Here is a 19,675-nt window from a genome sequence, read left to right as displayed (position 1 = left end):
CTGAATATTCCATTGTATGTATATCACATTTTGTTTATTCATCCTTTAATGGACATTCAGGTTGTTTCCACATTTTGGCTACTGTGAATAATGCTGTTACGAACTTTGGTGTACAAATACCTGTTTGAATTTCTGCTTTGAGTATATACCCAGAAGTGAATTTATTATTTACTCTTAAACATTCTATTTTAAATTACATCCTGTAGTAAGGTGTACACTCCTTTAATGAAGTCTGCTAAAACTAGTTTCGCCAAGTCAACAGGAACCTCTCAAACTGTAATGTGAAATTATCAAGTTTTTTTTGAGACATGGTCTGGTTTTGTCGCCCAGACTGGAGTGCAGTGGTGCAATCATAGCTCACTGCAGGCTCAGACTCCTGGGCTCAAGTGATCCTCTGGCCTCAGCCTCCCAAACAGTTGGGACCACAGGCAGGCGCCACCATGCCCAGCTAATTTCTTTTTTTTTGGTAGAGATGGGGTCTCACACTCCTGGGCTCAAGTGATTCCCCAAAGTGCTGGGATTACGGGCGGGAGCCACGGCGCTGGGCCTTATAATTGAATTTTCGAACCTTATTGTTAGTTATGTACTTCTTTACCTATGACACTAGACTCCCCAAAATACCAAAAACAAGATTGGTGTCATTTATCATTGTGTTACCCTCAAGCTGTTAGCATAGTGCTTTGCATATAGTAGGTGTTAAATGTTCGAAAATACAGTTCCGATACATCGTTTATGGAATATTAATAGGCTATTAATTCAGTAGCAAAAACACCAGCTTTTGCATCTTTTAAAATATAAGTCAATCTTTTTTCCCTAAAGAAGGCAGCTTCGTCCCTCCCCTCACCCCCCAATACTCTTCCATCACACACAAGAAAGAAAATACTTATATATATTAAGTAGGGTCTCCAGAGGGAAGGATGGCAGGATACAATAACTTTTCCAAGAGATCTGACAGTTCTATCCACAACACTCGGGGAAAACTATTTCGGGGGTCGGGTGGCGGGGGAGGGGGGCGTTGGGAGCGGAAAGAACGTTTTTCTGAGCGCAGGTGTCACTGGGCCAACTTCACCCAGCCTACATTCCTTTAAGGTCCCCGTGGACTGCTCTGGGATGAAAGCGGAGGCTGACTGGGACTCCAGCCGCCGGCCTCCTCGCGTGGAGCCTTGCTGCTCCTCTTGCCGCCTTCCGCTGGCCGGGACCGTTTTTAGGCCTTTGCCACGCCTCGGGAGCGCCACGAACCCAACAGCCGCCTTCCGGCTCGCGGTCTGCGGACGCGCTCGGAGTTGGGGGCCTCCGCCAACAACTGCCGTACCGTGTCGGGTCGCAGCCGCACGCTAGCGGGGTGAACGGCGCGGCGGGCGCAGGGGTCCTCGCCAAGGTTTGGACGAGGACCTTGAAAATGGCTTCCGGGCATGCGCCACAGCAGCCGTTACGAGACGCAAAACCGACGCCTTGTAGCCGAGAGCCTAGAGGGACGGAGCTCGGCGCACCATGAGGCTCCCGGGGCCCAGGGCCGACTGTGAGAGCGCACGAGGTTGGCGAGCCCCGCGGGGAGGCCCAAGAGCGGGTGCGGGCGCCAGCGTAGCCGCGGCGGTAGCGTCACGCAGCGAGGCCGTGCGTGCGCGGGCGTCAGGGCGGTGCTGAGTTGAGGACGCCGGCGGCTCCGCGCCGAGCTTTGCTTTTTCGGTTGGGCATGCGTCTTACCGCAAGGTGATGGAAGCGACGGCCCGTGCAAAGACAGAAGCGTTGTGAGCAGGGTTTCGTAATACAAGTTGGTGACTAACATGTTGCCTAGGTTCCAGACTAAAGTCTAGTTGTTGGAGACACATGTGCAATAGAGAACCAAAATTTAAATTCAAGTTCGTGAGTGAATTGGATAGATGTTGGAGCATCTCTAGTTTATCAAGGACACTTTTTTCCCCCTCGAAATTTCATTTTGACGATGTGTGGAAAAATTTTTGAAAATATTTGAAGTTGAGGGTCTTAGCAATGAAATGGGCAGAACTCCTAAGATTGCTCCGTTTGTATCTAATTGAACTATTCATGATAGTAAAGGGAAAGGATGGCTGTTTTCACTCTTAGTAGGGTTTGACGTAGTGAAAAGTTACACTTTCTGAGCCTGTTTGCGAATGTCTGAAAAAATACTGGATACATTCTGTGGATTAAATGGTAGTCCACATTTAATCCGCAGATGGGCTACTGTGAATAATGCTATGAACTTCAGTGTGTGAATATCTATTCGAGTCCTGCTTTCGTGTTTTTTTTTTTTTTTTTTTTTGAGTATCCAGAGGTGAATTCATTATTTACTTTTAAGCGTTCTATTTAAATTATATACTGTAGTAAGGAGTAAGAAGAGGCACTCCAGCCTGGGCGACAGAGCGAGACTCCGTCTCAAAAAAAAAAAAAAAAAAAAAAAAGGCTTTCGTTCTTCCCTACTGAGCTAGGCAGCTATTTCCTTCAGGCATCGCTTTACAAAAACGGTTTTGTATTTATTACAGCTGAGTTAGTGCTGATTCTCTCAAATAGAACCCGAAGGATAAATCTTCATTTTTGTTTCAACAAAACTTCGAAACAAAATGGAAGAAAATAATCTACAGGTAATGCCACCCTTCTTAGCTGCGTATTTGACTCTTAAGAATTATCACCTGGATGTATTGTGAGATAATTGCAAGCAAAATTGATCACATTTAGGTCCTAGCATTTCCTGGGGTGTTGGTTGAGGTAAACAAGGGTATACATAGATGAAAGAGTCACATTTTGTGTATGTAAGTAAAGTAAATGTTTTTGCTTTTATCACTAGATGTTAAAGTAGCAAAATCTATTTTAAAAACACTCTAAGTAGTGTTCCCCAATGTGGTCGTGCATATGGATCACCTGGGGATTTTGTTAAGCTGCAGATTCTGTTTAAGGAAGTCTAGGGTGAGGCCCAAGCTTTTGTGTTTCTAAAGTTTCTAGGTGAAGATGCCACTGGTTTGGAAACCACATTGGGAGTATCTAAGGTGTAGCTCCCTACTGTCCAGTAGCTACACATGGCAAGTGGGCACTTGAAATGTGGCTAGTGGAACTGAGGAACTGAAATTTAACTTTTTTTTTTTTTTTTTTTTTTTAAGACAGGGTCTTGCTCTGTTGCTCAGGCTGGAATGCACTGGCCCAGTCACGGCTAACTGCAGTGCTGACCACCTGGGATCATAACTTCATTTTTAATTTTAAGTTTAAAAATGGATATTTGACTACATTATTGGAAAAAAGTATGTTTGGAATAACTTGGGTATGTGAGTGTATATTTTAAATGTAAAGTTTTTAAATCCAATACAGACAAGTATTTCTGATGAAAGTTTTGGAACTGAGATGCAGAAGTACAAAATATGTAGCACACTGGATTTTGAAGACTTAATGTGAAAAACAAGAATCTAAAATCTCTTATATTGATTTTATGTAGAAATTAATTTTCGATATATTGGGTTAAATATTCTAATTCCAATTATAATTCCAATTCTTGGGCTACAAGAAAGTTGCCTACTTGTATTTTATCTATTGGACAGTGCTACACCAGATGTCAAATACCCTTTGGACTACTTTTATAATACTGCTGTATAGGAATAGTAACAGCTATTACAGATTAATCATATAAATTCTGTTTTTTCTTGGGGTCATGTTAAAGAAAAAATTAGTTTGACTTTATTGAGGACTGTTGCAATAAGAACATTGCATAGATGAAGAATTTGACCAGATAGGGTGATCAGATATCAGGGGTAGAAGATTCTGTCTAAACTGACTTAGAAGTATTCTTATTAAAACTGAGCTAGGCAGCCCAAAGATAGGATTGGGGTAGAAGATTCTGTCTAAACTGACTTAGAAGTATTCTTATTAAAACTGAGCTAGGCAGCCCAAAGATAGGATTGGGGCCAGAGTTGAGGTGTATTCAAGAAGATGACTCAGAGGAACCTGACTACAGTTTGGTCAGGGAGAGAGTCTTTTCTGGCATGGTGGAATGTTCCTACAGATGCCCGGCTACTCAGGAGGCAGAGGCAGGAGGATTGCTTGAGCCTAGAAATTTTAAACCAGCCTGGGCAACTAGTGAGATCCTATCTCTTAAAAAGAGAGTGTTGGGCCGGGCGCGGTGGCTCACGCTTGTAATCCCAGCACTTTGGGAGGCCGAGGCGGGCGGATCACGAGGTCAGGAGATCGAGACCACGGTGAAACCCCGTCTCTACTAAAAATACAAAAAATTAGCCGGGCGTGGTGGCGGGCGCCTGTAGTCCCAGCTACTCGGAGAGGCTGAGGCAGGAGAATGGCGTGAACCCGGGAGGCGGAGCTTGCAGTGAGCCGAGATTGCGCCACTGCACTCCAGCCTGGGCGACAGAGCGAGACTCCGTCTCAAAAAAAAAAAAAAAAAAAAAAAAAAAGAGAGTGTTGGCCGGGTGTGGTGGCTCATGCCTGTAATCCCAGCACTTTGGGAGGCCGAGGCGGGTGGATCACGAGGTCAGGAGTTCAAGAAGAGCCTGGCCAACATGGTAAAACCCGTCACTACTAAATACAAAAATTAGCCAGGCATGGTGGTGCATGCCTGTAATGTAATCCCAGCTACTCGGGAGGCTGAGACAGGAGAATTGCTTGAATTGAGGGAGGCGGAGGTTGCAGTGAGCTGAGATTGCGCCACTGCACTCCAGCCTGGGTGACAGAGCAAGACTCCGTCTTGGGGAAAAAAAAAAAATATATATATATATATATATCTCGTCAGTCATTATAAATATTTTCCAGCCTCCTGCCTACTTGGACCACAGGCTTTGGCGACTCACTCCACAAAAGGTCCCTTATGGTTAGGAGTCTTCTAATTGTTTTCATTGAATACATTCATTAGTAATGTTCCCTTCAGCTGAAACTAAGCTATAGGGAGCATACAGCTAGATTCTCACTTGTTAAAAGGCATGAGAGGATGCTTAAATGAACTGTGGAGGAAATGCAGTGCTACCTAATGATTTTAGGACAAAGGGTTTGTGAAGGCCAGTGTGTTTTTCAAAGTGATTGGGGGAAATAAAGTTTTTTTTTTTTTGCCCCTTATTTAATTTCTGAAGTCATGCATGATTTAGAACCTTTTTTTGTTTGTGAACTTCAGTGCAGTAGTGTGGTTGACGGTAATTTTGAAGAAGTTCCTAGGGAGACGGCAATTCAGTTTAAACCTCCACTATACAGACAGCGGTACCAGTTCGTTAAAAATTTAGTGGATCAACATGAGCCTAAGAAGGTAGGTATTTCTCTTTCCAAACATTTAATTATTAAGACTAATAGACTAGTCTTATGAGGTGTTTTGTCAAATGGATTAGTATGGAGAGACTTTTCACAGGGGTTATTGCAATAGGGAGAATGCCGTAACCACAAGATCTGCAAGTGTCTCAAGAGTTAAGCAAAAGGGGTTTTTCTTTTACTGGAGAAGTGAACAAAGCTAGAAACTAGGGAGGTGGGATGAAAGGGTGATTTGAAAGGACAGTAGAATGGGGAGCCTTAAGGAAGGGTCTGTTTCCTCAGGCCCCTGTTCAGGGCCTGGGGGAAGAAGTTCAGGGCCCTGGGGGAAGAAGGAAAGTTTGAATAAAGTGTGGTTAAAAAAGGAATTTTCTTCCCATTGATCAGTGGGGACAAGTATTCATGATAATCATTTGAGGCAAAAAATGGAAACACAAGGAATCTTATCTAAGTTTTATGGAGGAGGGTGGTTTTTTGCAGTGAGCCCTTTCCTGGAATACAAAGCACAGGTGGATTCCTTTAGCAGATGCCAGAAACACAGGGCTCAGATAGAATTCAGCATTGTCAGGTTCAAATTTGAAGAAAATCTTAAGATTTTGTAGTTGGATGTGATCTTGTAGGTACCATATTTCTAGAGCATTTAGTTAGAATATTGGGCAAACTGGTATTGTAGCCACAGGTATTGTGGTTCTTTTAAAATTAAATGATAATGGGCCGGGTGCGATGGTTTACACCTCTAATTCCGGCACTTTGGAAGGCTGAGGCAGGTGGATAGCTTGAGACCAGCCTGGCACCAGAGTGAGACCCTGTGTCTACAAAAAATAAAATTAGCTGGGCATGGTGGTGCGTGCCTATAGTCTCAGCTACTCAGGAGGCTGAGGTGGGAGGATCCCTTGAGCCCAGGAGGTTGAGGCTGCAGTGAGCTTTTATCACCTGCACTCCAGCCTGGGCAACAGAGCAAGATTGCATCTCAAAAAGAAAATTAGATCATAATGAGCCTACTCGGTTAACTTCAGAGTAAAGTCATAATTGCAAATAATCTACATCTATCCATCCATACCTGGTTACTATACTAATGGATTGGATGTGGATTAGATGTGGGTAAGGTGAATTTCTAGATGAAAGCTTTCTTTTCTGCTTGATGTTGAAGACAGTGAAGATTCCTGTGTGTGCAGGTTTCCCTTAACTGCACCACTCCTGTTTCTACACTTGCACACAAAGGTGCAGGTATCAGTTTATATCTTTGTAGCCATCTAGGCATGTGTATTCAGGTAAAGCATCTAAAATTGGCTTTTTGGCAGCTCAGAGTTCAGTATGGAATTTCAGATGGTTTGAGGTAATTGTTTAATCAAATAAATGTGTGAGGGGTGAAAGCTAAGTTTTAGAAAGCTTTATTTGCTGAAATATGCTGAGAATATTTGACTCCAGATTCTGATCCTGAATGGGAAAACTGTGTGTATGTAATTGTTTCTCATTAGTTCAATATAGACAATAACAGTTGTTCTGGAATAGGAATGGACCTTTCCATTTTACTATGATCAAATAGAAATTTGCCTATGGGCTTATAAAGTCTTAGGTTAATTTGTGTGTGTGTGTGTGTAGAATCTTCTACCAAAAAGATCCTTCCATATAAGACTTTTATTATTTTATTACTGATATATACTCTACTCTCTCCTCCTCAAAAAAAAAGTTTTTGATCATACTTCTCTGGCTATAAATGTCTTTGAAATAACATTCTGTTTCATCTACAGGTTGCAGACCTGGGATGTGGTGATACTTCACTCTTAAGGCTGCTAAAAGTCAATCCATGCATTGAATTGCTTGTTGGAGTAGATATTAATGAGGATAAACTACGATGGAGAGGGTAATACTTAGTTTCTGAAAGAATTATGCATTAATCTAAAACTAATGGCATTATTGAGTTTAGAGAAAGTGTTGATTTTATTTTTGTTTTAAAAGATTGGGGCTATTAGGGATCTTCAACTCACTGAATAATCAGGCTTTGCCATAACACTAAAAATACCTGCATTTTATTGCTACCAACTTAAAGAATAGCCTCAATTAAATGATTATAATAGTCAAAGCATTGCAAATTAAAATTCAGATAGCAAAATCTCATCACTTTAATGCTGGGGACACTATGATAATTTATAGCAGATGATTTAAAATGCCCCAGAACACTGAGGCCCAGGCTCCAGGTCACCGCCTGCATTTTGAACCATAGCATTTCTCCTATCTCTTGTGTATAAGTATGTATACATTAGATTTCCACAGATTGCTTCAAGAATATTCTTTTTCTAAAGAACAAAAATCTCAAAATCACTGAATCAAAGTAAGCTGGAAAACCAAAAGTATTACAAATGAAAACAATATAACAATATTAAATATTCAAAGTCTTTTTTTCATTGGCCAGTAACTTCCCACTGTGAGAGGAAGTTTCCCCATGACCTGGTGTTTAATATATCAAGACAAGGAAAACAGACCATGTCAGACTTATATCAATAGAGGTAGAAGATAATTATCAGAGGATCTGAGTTCTGTAGCTGGTGAGAATTTTCAAATAGATCGTGTTCAGAAAGTTTCTTCAATAATTATTTTGCAGGGATTCGTTAGCTCCTTTCTTGGGGGATTTTCTGAAACCTCGGGATCTGAATTTGACCATCACATTGTATCATGGCTCCGTTGTGGAGAGAGACTCTCGTTTGCTTGGATTTGACTTGATAACGTGTATTGAATTGTAAGTTTTAAACTGATACACTGTATAACTGTTCATTTGAAAAACCTGAGTAAGTCTCAGTGATCTTAGTGTCCTAAATATTTAGGTCTTGATTATTGTAAGGAAAACTGCTCATTGGTTGGGAATATCTTTTTACTCTGCTTTTCCAACATTTTACTTAGAAATTTCAAGTATACAGATAAATTGCCATAAATACATAGTACCAAGAATACCTATACCCCCCTTTATCCAGATGTTAATATCTCACTTTTTAAATCATTTGTACATTGCACCCTCGCTCTCCTGTTCACCCCTCTTCCATCTCCCTTTAGAGTTATTTTTTTTTTCTGAATCAATTAAGGGTATACACATGGCCCGTTGCCTCTACTAAAAAATTCAGTTTAAAAGTTGGAGGCCTCACACTACTTGAAAATGTACTACAAAGCAGTAGTAATAAAAACATCGTGGTTCTGGTATAAAAACAGAGACATAGACCAATGGAACAGAATAGAGAGAACCCAGAAATAAATTCATGCATTTACATCCAACTGATTTCAACAAAGACACCAAGAACATACACTGGCAAAAGGACAACCTCTTCAATAAATGGTACTGGGAAAACTGCATATCCATATGCAGAATGAAATTAGACTCCTATCTCTCACTGTATACAAGCATCAACTCAAGATGGATTAAAGAGTTAATTGCAGACCTAAAACTATGAAAGTACTGGAAGAAAACAGGAAATGCTTCAGGACATTGGTCTAGGCAAAGATTTTGAGTCAGACTACAAAAGCACAGGCTACAAACAAATACACAAATGGGAATATATGAAACTGAAAGGTTTCTGCGCAGCAAAGAATAGAGTGAACAGAACCTATAGAATGGGAGAAAATATTTGCAAAGTATTCATCAAGGGATTAATATCTAGAATATATAAGAATGTCAACAGCAAAAAAACCCCAAATAATTAAAAAGTGGGTAGAGGACCTGGATAGATATTTCTCAAAAGACATGCAGATGGTTAACAAGTAGGTGAAAAAATGCTCAACATCACTAGTCATCAGGGAAGTGCGACTCAAGCGCAGTGAGATATCTCACCCCATTTAGAATGGCTGTTATTAAAAAGAAAATACATGCTGGCAAGGATGCAGAGAAAGGGAACTCATATAAATTGGTGTGAATGTAAATTAGTACAGCCGCTATGGAAAACAGTGTGGAGGTTTTTCAAAAAACTGAAAATAGAACTGCCATGTGATCTAGCAATCCCACTACTGGGTATTTATCCAAAGGAAAGAAATCAATTATATTGAAGAGAGATCTGCACCCCAATGTTTATTACAGCATAGTAGCCAGGATATGGAATCTACCTAAATGTCCATCAGTAGATGAATGGATAAAGAAAATGTGGTATTTAGGCAGGGCATGGTGGCTCACGCCTGTAATCCTAGCACTTTGGGAGGCCGAGGCAGGTGGATTGCCTGAGGTCAGGAGTTCAAGACCAGCCTGGCCAACATGGTGAAACCCCATCTCTAGTAAAAATACAAAAAAATTAGATGGGCGTCATGGTGGGCCCCTGTAATCCCAGCTACTTGGGAGGCTGAGGCAGGAGAATGACTTGAACCTGGGAGGCGGAGGTTGCAGTGAGCCAAGATCGCACCATTGCACTCCAGCCTGGGCAACGAGCAAAACTCCGTCTCAAAAAAAAAAAAAAAAAAAGTCATACATATGTACAATGGAATACTGTTCAGCCCTAAAAAGGAATGAAATTGTCATGGATGAACCTGGAGGGCATTAAGTGAAATAAGTCAGGCATAGAAAGATAAATACCACATGTTCTCATATCTGGGAGCCTAAAAAATTAGCTTAAATTTAAGTAGAGAGTAGAATTATTATTGGCTGGGAAGGGTAGCAAGGAGGAGAGGATAGGGAGTGATTGGTTAATGGATACAAAATTACAGCTAGATACCGTTTTATTGTTCTATAGCACTGTAGGGTGAATATAGTTAACAGTTGTGTATTTTCAAAGAGCTAGAAGAGGATTTTGAATGTTCGTAACAATGAAGAAATGATAAATGTTTGAGGTGATGGAGATCCTCATTACTGTGACTTGATCATTACACATTGTCTACATGTATCAAACTATCACTCTGCATCCTATAAATATGTACAGTTCAGCTTATTTCCAAGGCAAGGGGTATTATGTAACCAGTTCCCTGTCCCCCGTTTTTTAATAAGAATATTTTTTCATTTTGGGCTCCCATTGATTAGATTCAGCTTCTGCATCTTTGGAATACTGCAGAATGCCACAGAAGTTATTTGGGTCCTTCTCATGGCCTCCCATCTGGAAGCACATAATGTCCATCTGTCCCTCCTTGATAATATTAATTTTGATTCCCCCTCTCCTGCCCCCCCGGTCAAGGTGTTTGCTCCACTGTGTAATTACTGTTTTGATTTTGCCTTTTTCTCTCAGGACTAATAGGGATACATACTGAGACCATGCAGATACTTTGTCACACATTCGTATTTCCCCCTAGATTTAGCGTCATCAGTGATTCTTGTCTGACTCAGTCTTTATGACAGTGGTGGCAAATGATGTTTACTGTGATTCCAGTACTACCTCTGGACATTTACCAGTCACCCCTTGGCATTTTACCAGGAGTAAGAGCCCTCCCTCTCCCCACTTATTTATTTATCAGTAAGTGAACTAATGAATTCTTACTTTTTGACAGTTTGTGATTTATTACTGCACTTATTTTCTTCTTCAAATTGTCCCAGGGTTGGCTACCGGGGGCCCCATTGAGCTGGCTCCTGAGTCTTGAGATAGTTCTTATTTTTGTGAGTACTCTCTGACATCCCAGATGTGCCAGGCCTCTCTCCTAATTTTCCTTCTCTGGTCCTGGAATACCTTACTTCTCAAAGGAGCTCTGTTTCCTTTAAATGGGGATTGATATTTAGGAACTCAAGATAGGTGCTTCTTAATGACTTTTAATAGTTAAGGGGCTTGCTCTGTGGTCAGTTTGCCTGGTTGTGTGTTCAGGTTGATTTCTCGTTTTTATTTATGTATATATTTATGCTCGTATGTATGCATTTATGTATTTTGAGACAGGGTCTCGCTCTGTCACCCAGGCTGGAGTGTAGTGGCACGATCTTGGCTCACTGCACCCTCCACCTCCCAGGTTCAAGTGATTCTCTTGCCTCAGTCACCTGAGTAGCTGGGATTACAGGCACATGCCACCATGCCCAGCTAATTTTTGTATTTTTAGTAGAGATGAGGTTTCGCTATGTTGGCCAGACTGGTCTCGAACTCCTGGCCTCGTGATCTGCCTGCCTCGGCCTCCCCAAGTGCCGGGATTACAGGCGTGAGCCACTGTGCCTGGCCTGATTTCTAATTTTTAGTAATATGTACTGCTCTTCCAAAGCAGAGTTTACTTTGTATTTTTTTTGTATTTTCTATTGCCTGGAACATATTAGTTACAAGAAACAAAATTGAATGAAGAACAAAAGAGCCATATATCAAGTTTAGAACAGCAACTGGCAATGAGAAAATCTATTCGTAGGTATTTTGGTCTCATCATTCATACTTAAATATATCCAGTTTGTCCTCCTTAAAGTTAGTGTTTCGGTTTCCCGTGTACCTCTTCTATTATTTTTATTTTTATTGTGGTAAAATACACATAACAGAATTTTCCATGTCAGCCATTTTAAGTGTACAGTTCAGTGGCATTAAATAGATTAACATTGTCGTGCTGCCACACTACCATCCATCCACAGAACTTTTTGTCTTGCAAAACCAAAACAATTACCAACCTAACAACTCCCAGTTCCTGCCTCCCAGTAGCCACCATTCTATTTTCTGTCTCTATCAGTGGAATCAGGCATTATTTGTCCTTTTGTGACTGGCTTATGCCACCTCATAATATCTTCAAGGTTCACCCATATGCTGTAGCATGTGTCAGAAATTCCTTCTTTTTAAGGCTGAATCATCCATGGTATATGTATATACTGTAGGCTGTTTATGCATTTATCTGTTGATAGACACTTGGGTTGCTTCCACTTTTTGGCTGTTGTAAAAAATGCTGTTCTGAACATGGTATACAAATACCCATTTGGGTATATATATATATATATATATAAAATAATTTAAATTATTTTGGGTGTATATCCAGAAATGGAGATGCTGGATCATATGGTAATTCTATTTTTAATTTTTTGAGGAACTACCATACTGTTTTATATTTCTGTAACAGCTGCACCATTTCACATTCACATTATGGACCAACCACTGACTGGTCCATGAATGGCAGTGGCTTGGCTCCTTGAAGTCACTAGGAACCAAATTCCTGTGTCTTGTTCTACGGTCCCCTGGAGTGTTAAACCTATCTGTGGTCATAGCTGGGTCACAGACATATTCTCCCAGTTAACAGGAGAGGGGAAAATCACAGAGGCATGTATGCTAAATATTTTAAGACCCAGAAGGGGAAAACATCTCTTCCATTCACCCTCTGTGAGAACTTAGGCTTGTGGTCACACCTGGCTGCAAAGGAGGCTGGAAATGGATCCTGTAACTGGGCAGCCATATGCTTGTGACAACTCTTACTATGGAGGAAGAATAGAGTAGAGTTTGGTGGACAGTTAGCAGCATCCACCACAGAAGTCCTTGCCAAACTGCCCTCCTTAGGAGTTGTACTGATTCACATGCCTGTTGCTCATGTAGGAGGGTTTATTTTCCTACCCCTTCACCATGTGACTTTTCCAGTATTGTCTTATCCTACTTGATCTTTGACAGTCTGACAGGAGTAAAGTAATCTCAGTGTAGTTTCAACTTATATTTTTCCTGTATTACATTTTCACCTGTTCCAGAGTTCAGAGCACTTCTCTGAACTATGTGTTTTTTATTAATTTTTCTTATTGGATTGTTAGTATTTTTCTTAGTAATTCATATGCTTTCTTTTTACGTTAGGGGAATTAGCCCGGTAACTATGATACACATAGCAGATACTTACCCCCACTTTGTTTTTTGACTTTATTTTTAATGACTTAAAAAAATAACATGTAAAGTTGATGATTTTTAGGGGGTATAGTTGTGTAAATTTGAACACACATAGTTTAATGTACCCATTACTATGGTCAGGGTACAGAACAGCCCATCACCCCAAACACCTATTTTGTACTACTCCTTTGCGGTCATCTTCCTCTATTTTCCATCACTATAGTTTTGTCCTTTTGAGAATATATGACAATAGAATCATACAGTTTGTAACTTTTTTTTTTTTTTTTTTTTTTTTTTTGAGATGCAGTCTCTTTCTATCGCCCAGGCTGGAGTGCATGGAGTGCAGTGGCGCAACCTCGGCTCACTACAACCTCCGCCTCCCAGGTTCAAGCCATTCTCCAACCTCAGCCTCCTGAGTAGCTGGGATTACAGAAGTGTGCCACCACACCTGGCTAACTTTTGTATTTTGAGTAGAGACAGGGTTTCACCATGTTGGCCAGGCTGATCTTGAACTCCTGACCTCATGATCCACCCACCTCGGCTTCCCAAAGTGCTGGGATTATAGGCGTGAGCCACCGCGCCTGGCCACAGTTTGTAACCTTTGAGACAATCTTCATTCACTTTGTGATGGCTTTGAGAGTTATTTAAGTTCTTCTGTGTGTCAGTAGTTGGTCCCTCATAATTTCTGAGTAGTAGTCCATTGTATGGAAGTGCCACCTTTCATTCTTTATCCATTTAAAGATATTTGGATTGTTTCCAGCTTGGGGTGATTATGAATAGAATGATTATAAAAATTCACATACAGGTTTTGTGCAAAGATAAATTTCACTTCATTTGTGAGTGGGATTACTGAGTAGGTCATAGGTTTAAGAGTGTGTGTATGTTTTGCTTTTACAAATTTCCCTCTGAGCTGGGCATGGTGGCTCACGCCTCTAATCCCAGAACTTTGGGAGGCTGAGGTGGGCAGATCACCTGAGGTCAGGAGTTGAAGACTAGCCTGGCCAACATGACGAAACCCCGTCTCTACTAAAAATACAAAAATTAGCTAGGGGTGGTGGTGAGTGCCTGTAATCCCAGGGACTCAGGAGGCTGAGGCAGGAGAATCACTTGAACCCAGGAGGTGGAGGTTGCAGTGAGCCGAAATCATGCTATTGCACTCCAGCCTGGGCGACAAGAGCAAGACTCTATCTCAAAAAAGAAAAAAAAAATGTCCTCTGTATTTCCTTGCATCTGCTCATTTTGAGTTTCATTTGCTGTGTTTTCCTAACTTCTTGAAATAAATACTTAGCTCATTTATTTTCAGCTTTTCTTATTTTCTAGCGTGTGGTAAAGCAATAACTTTCCCTCTAATTATCTTGTAACCACAAGTTGTGGTTATGATAGGTAGTATTTGCACTGGTGATGCAAAGAAGCCAAGTAGAATAAGAAGACTCAAGAAATGGCTAGATTTGACAGCTTGGAGACCGTTACTGACTAGTGAAACAGGTCATCAGTTCACCTTCAGTGCTTCTCCCTGTAACTGGATGGAAGGTCATGATGCTTCTGCCTATCACCATCCTGCTGAGAAGTAGAGGCCCAGTGGTGATACGGGGATGTCCTTGCAGCCTGGGGAAGGAGATTGTCTCTCTACAGCTTACTCAATATGGCTCCTAATTTTCTTTTTTTTTTTTTTTTGAGACGGATTCTTGCACTGTCGCCTGGGCTGGAGTGCAATGGCGTGATCTCGGCTCACTGCAACCTCTGCCTCCTGGGTTCAAGCGATTCTTTTGCCTCAGCCTCCCGAGCAGCTGGGATTACAAGCACCTGCCACCACACCTGGCTAATTTTTTTGTATTTTTAGTAGAGATAGGGTTTCACCCTGTTGGCCAGGCTGGTCTTGAACCCCTGACCTCGTGATCTGCCCACCTCGGCCTCCCAAAGTGCTGGGATTACAGGCGTGAGCCACTGTGCCTGGCTGGCTCACAATTTTCTTGTGAATTGCATAGAAGTTCAGGCCTGTGTGAAGCATTTTTGTCAACGTCTAGTTTCCTTAGGACACACTGACTTAGATGGGATGGCAGCAAGACTTTGTCAGACCCTGTTTTGGTAACATTTAATTGTTATATAATTGCAAATTTACAGAAGTTGTAGGAATGGTCGAAGGAATTCGCCTCTGTTCTTTACCTAGATTTACCGCTTGTTTATATTTGATCCTATTTACTTTGTCTTTTTCCCTAAATATAATTTTCTACGTGTATTTTTTATCTGAACCATCTCAGAGTAGGTTGGATACACTGTGTCCTGTTACCCCTAGATACCTTGGTATATATATTCTAAGAACAAAGACTTGTTACCATAACCATGTAACTCTGTCAGGAAATTGAACATTGATACAGTACGATTACCTAATCTAAGTCCACATTCAGCATTCATCATTTGTTTCAGTAATGTCTTTCTATAGCTATTTTAAAATTTAGCTATAATTTAAAATGGCCCAAGATCACACAAGGCATTTGTCATGTTTGCCTGGGCTCCTTTAGTCTGAAGCAGGTCTGTGCAGCCTTTCTGCCTGGTCCTATTTGCCCTTGATATTTCTGAAGAATATGTGCTATTTTCTAGAATGTCCCTCTATCTGAGTGTCTCCTCATTATCAGATTCAGGGCATGCATTTTTGACAAGAATATCATAGAAGTGATTTTGTCCTCCTTGATGCATTATATCAGGGAGGTATAACCTCAGAGACTTTTTTTTTTTTAGAGGTATTGATAATGAGGCCATAGAGCACAACAGAGGACCTTAGTTGGATAAGGGAGCATCATAGATGGAGTTGGGGGGTAGGAAAGGATGAGAATATATGAATAATTGTTCTTTTCCCCCCTCCCCTCCCTTCCCTTCTCTTCTCTCTCTCTCTCTTTGTTTCTGTCTGTCTCTCTTTCTCTCTTTTTCTTTCCTTTCTTTTCTTTCTTTCTTTTCTTTTCTTTCTTTCTTTCCTTCCTTTCTTCTTTCTTTCTTTTTCTATCTTTCTTGACTGAATTTTGCTTGTCACCAGGCTGGAGAGCAATGGTGCAATCTTGGCTTGCTGCAACCTCTGCCCGCTGGGTTCAAGTGATTCTCCCGCCTCAGCCTCCTGAATAGCTGGGATTACAGGCATGCACCACCACACCCAGCAAAATTGTATTTTTAGTAGAGACAAGGTTTCATCATGTTGGCTGGGCTAGTCTTTAACTCTTGACCTTGGGTGATCCATCCACCTTGGCCTCCCAAAGTGTTGGGATTACAGGCGTGAGCCACTGTGCCTGGCCCGAATAATTGTTCTTAGGTCATATAAGCATTATTACATATTCAAAGAAGGGAGAAATCGATATACAGATGGAAATTGTTTTTGATAAATCAGTTGGAAAAATAGGTGCAAGTGAAGCTAGATTTTATTATGTCTTTGTCGTTAACCATTTTAGAATAGAACATTTGGATTCAGGTGATCTGGCCAGATTTCCTGAAGTGGTATTTGGGTACCTGTCTCCATCCATGATTGTCATCAGCACACCAAACTCTGAATTCAATCCCCTGTTTCCATCAGTGACCTTAAGAGATTCAGATCATAAATTTGAGTGGACCAGAATGGAGTTTCAGACTTGGTAAGTTCAGAAGGGTTTTTGTTTATTTGGGATCCTGTTGGAGTTTAAAATCTTAGGAAATAAATACTGATATACATACATTACCTAAATTGTTTTGTACTTTCTTCCAATAAAATTGATTCCAATGTGTGACTTAGTATGTAATAAGATCACAAAGGAACCATTGCATTTGGGCAAGTGTGGAAAGGGGGTGTGGTCACTGGGCACCTTTTATGTGAAGGCATCTGTAGTACTGGCATGGAGATGAAGAACAAAACAGAGGGAAGGTTTGGGACAGTGAGAATGAGCCTCATGCCCCTCCCTGGGGTATCTCCTGAGGCTTAGTCATGTTTTCTGGTGTAATGGCAAACCCAAATGGGTAGTTGGGTTGAGCCCCTGTGGCCTCCTTGTCTACCCCTACACTCTGCCCATAATGTTCCTTTCCTCTTCCATATTCTTAGGGTAAATTGGAAACTGACACTATATCCTTGCCTTGACTTCTCTTAGAAATAAATACACTGGTGGTTAGGAATTTGTAACTTAGAAGTATTTATGTTCATTGTATTTTTCACATTCTATTTTACTGCTGACCAGAAATGGTTCCTTATTTAACAGTAGCTCTACATTTAGAAAAATGATTGCTGTCCTCGTTTTGGTTTCAGGGCTTTATATGTGGCAAATCGCTATGATTACTCTGTGGAGTTTACTGGTGTTGGGGAACCACCAGCTGGAGCTGAGAATGTTGGATACTGTACCCAGATAGGAATCTTCCGGAAAAATGGAGGAAAGGCAACAGAATCATGTCTTTCAGAGCAGCATGATCAGCATGTTTATAAAGCTGTGAGTATTCTTTGTGAGATATCTATCAGGGCTAGAGGTACATTAGGATGGTGAACTTTTTTGGGGAGTAAGACTCCCCAAAGTAGAGATGAGTGTAAATGACCTTGCTTTGTGGTTCACTCTAGGAGAATTCTTCAGGCCCCACGACTACGGTCCAAGTTAGCCTACGGTGTCCTTTGAGACTGCCTGGCCTTTTGGTGTGTTTCAAGGCATATTAAAGGGAATGATCTGCTGGGGTAGTCTTAGAATACTTCAAAGTAGCTGGGTACAGTGGCTCACACCTGTGATCCTACCTAGCACATTGGGAGGCCAAGGTAGAAAGATTGCTTGAACCCAGGAGTTCTAGTGCAGCCTGGACAACATGGTGAGATCTCCATCTCTACAAAAAAACACCCAGAATACTTCAAAGCAGTAGTTGAGCAACCTCTTTTTGTAATCTGTCAGGATTATCAGTTGTAAAAAGGAAAGCCAGCAGCAGTTTCTCCCCAGCTTGGCTTAGGACATTACTCTTTGAGCCTATAAACTTCTCAGACCCTTTTGGTTTAAAGAGAGAAGAAGAAGAAACACATCCTCCCCCTCTTTAAAAAACTTATTTAATTAGGGACAGGGTCTTGTTCTGTCACCCAAGCTGTAGTGCACTGGCACAATCATGGCTCACTGTAACCTTGAATTCCTGGGCATAAACGATCCTCCCACTTGAGCCTCCTAAGTAGCTAGGACTACAGGCATGCATCACCATGCTCAGCTTTTTTTTTTTTTTTTTCCATAGAGGCAGGGTCTCGCTATGTTGCCCAGGCTGGTCTTGAACTTCCATCCTCAAGCAATCCTCCTGCCCCACCTTCTTAAAATGCTGAGATTACAGGTGTGAGCCACTGCACTTACCCACATTTTCCCTTTTAACCGAACCATGTTTCATTTTTTTTGCCCTTGCCCCTATAATATCAAGTAGAAATACTGGGTACAAGTGACTTGGTAGAAACCTGGCTGGGAGACATTGGGCATTAGCATTAGAAAGCAAATCAGATAGTTAATTTCTATGTGTCAATGATTTGATTCCCATTATAATTGAGGCGTTTACGATTAGTAGGATCTGGCATATATTCAATATGTATATTTATTCTTACATGGCAAAAAAGTTATTGATGGCTTTGAAAATTTATATATATTATTATACACTTATAAGTGTTTTGTTTTTTCCCTTCAGGTTTTTACCACCTCATACCCGAGCTTACAGCAGGAAAGGTTCTTTAAACTTGTGTTGGTTAATGAGGTGTCCCAACAAGTGGAAAGCTTAAGAGTGAGCCACCTGCCAAGGCGGAAAGAACAGGCTGGGGAACAGGGTGATAAGCCCAAAGACATTGGTGGCTCAAAGGCCCCTGTCCCATGCTTTGGACCAGTCTTCACAGAGGTTGAGAAGGCCAAGATAGAGAACTCTCCCACACCCTTCTGGGTTGGAGATAAATTTTTTGTACCTCTGCAGAGACTCCTTGCGTATCCCAAGTTGAACCGCTTATGTGCTAATGAAGAGATGATGAGATCGGTCATTGCTGACTCAATTCCTCTGAGCAGAGATGGTTCTGCAGTGGTGGCTGACCTGCGTAATTATTTTGATGAACAGTTTGAGTTTTGAACCATGTTTATTTCCTGAAATTTCAGGGTCTCAGCGATAGTTGTGCTCACTTAGAATTTAGGTTTTTTTGTGTAATCTTAATTCAAGTAATGTTTTTAAAGTTTCACTGCAAAAGTCTATGTTCCAAGCCATTGGACAGAACTGCTTGAGATATGGCCAAACTGCAGTGAGCCCTGAGAAAGATATTAGGGTTTGACTAAAAACGGGTGCTTTCCTTTGATCTTGGACTTTCTTGTTTTCTCGAGAATAAAGAAGTTGGATGTGGTAATATGTTAATTTTGAACTTACCTATATTTTTTGTGTTAGAGCCATGAGTTGATTGTTGTTAGTCTGTTCTCACATTGCTGTGAAGAACTACCTGAGACTGGGTAATTTATAAAGAAAAGAGGTTTAATTGACTTAACAGTTCTGCAGGCTGCACAGGAAGCATGCAGGAAGCTGGGGAGGCCTCAGGAAACTTACAGTCTTGGTGGAAGGCGATGGGGAAGCAGGCATGTCTTATATAGCTAGAGCCGGAGGAAGAGAGCTTGGGGAGGTCTACACACTTTTAAACAACCAGGTTTATAACAAGAATAGCAAGGGGGAAATCCGCCCTCATGACCCAATCACCTCCCACCAGCCCCCTCCTCCAACATTGGGGATTACAATTTGACATGAGATTT

At 41.2% G+C, this 19,675-nt stretch overlaps 1 protein-coding gene across 4 annotated transcripts; it reads left to right on the top strand.

Annotated features, from left to right (window-relative positions):
- The first annotated feature begins 327 nt into the window (after positions 1–327).
- On the top strand, positions 328–19,289 carry HENMT1 (HEN methyltransferase 1). Of its 4 annotated transcripts, none has more exons than XM_063624398.1 (8): positions 328–1,534; positions 2,499–2,597; positions 5,117–5,245; positions 6,993–7,105; positions 7,844–7,978; positions 16,385–16,564; positions 17,206–17,383; positions 18,588–19,289. In XM_063624398.1, the coding sequence occupies exons 2-8, from the start codon at positions 2,577–2,579 to the stop codon at positions 19,011–19,013; spliced, it is 1,182 nt and encodes a 393-aa protein (XP_063480468.1). In that variant the 5' UTR covers positions 328–1,534; positions 2,499–2,576; the 3' UTR covers positions 19,014–19,289. The 4 variants fall into 4 exon arrangements, with proteins under 4 accessions (XP_063480468.1, XP_063480467.1, XP_063480470.1 ...); XM_063624397.1 differs by having other exon boundaries at positions 328–1,710; XM_063624400.1 differs by lacking the exon at positions 5,117–5,245 and having other exon boundaries at positions 1,476–1,534.
- Positions 19,290–19,675: the final 386 nt, after the last annotated feature.

The sequence above is a fragment of the Symphalangus syndactylus genome, chromosome 12 (assembly GCF_028878055.3).
Source record: "Symphalangus syndactylus isolate Jambi chromosome 12, NHGRI_mSymSyn1-v2.1_pri, whole genome shotgun sequence".
Lineage (NCBI taxonomy): Eukaryota > Metazoa > Chordata > Mammalia > Primates > Hylobatidae > Symphalangus > Symphalangus syndactylus.
This window is presented reverse-complemented; position numbering and strand designations above follow the sequence as displayed.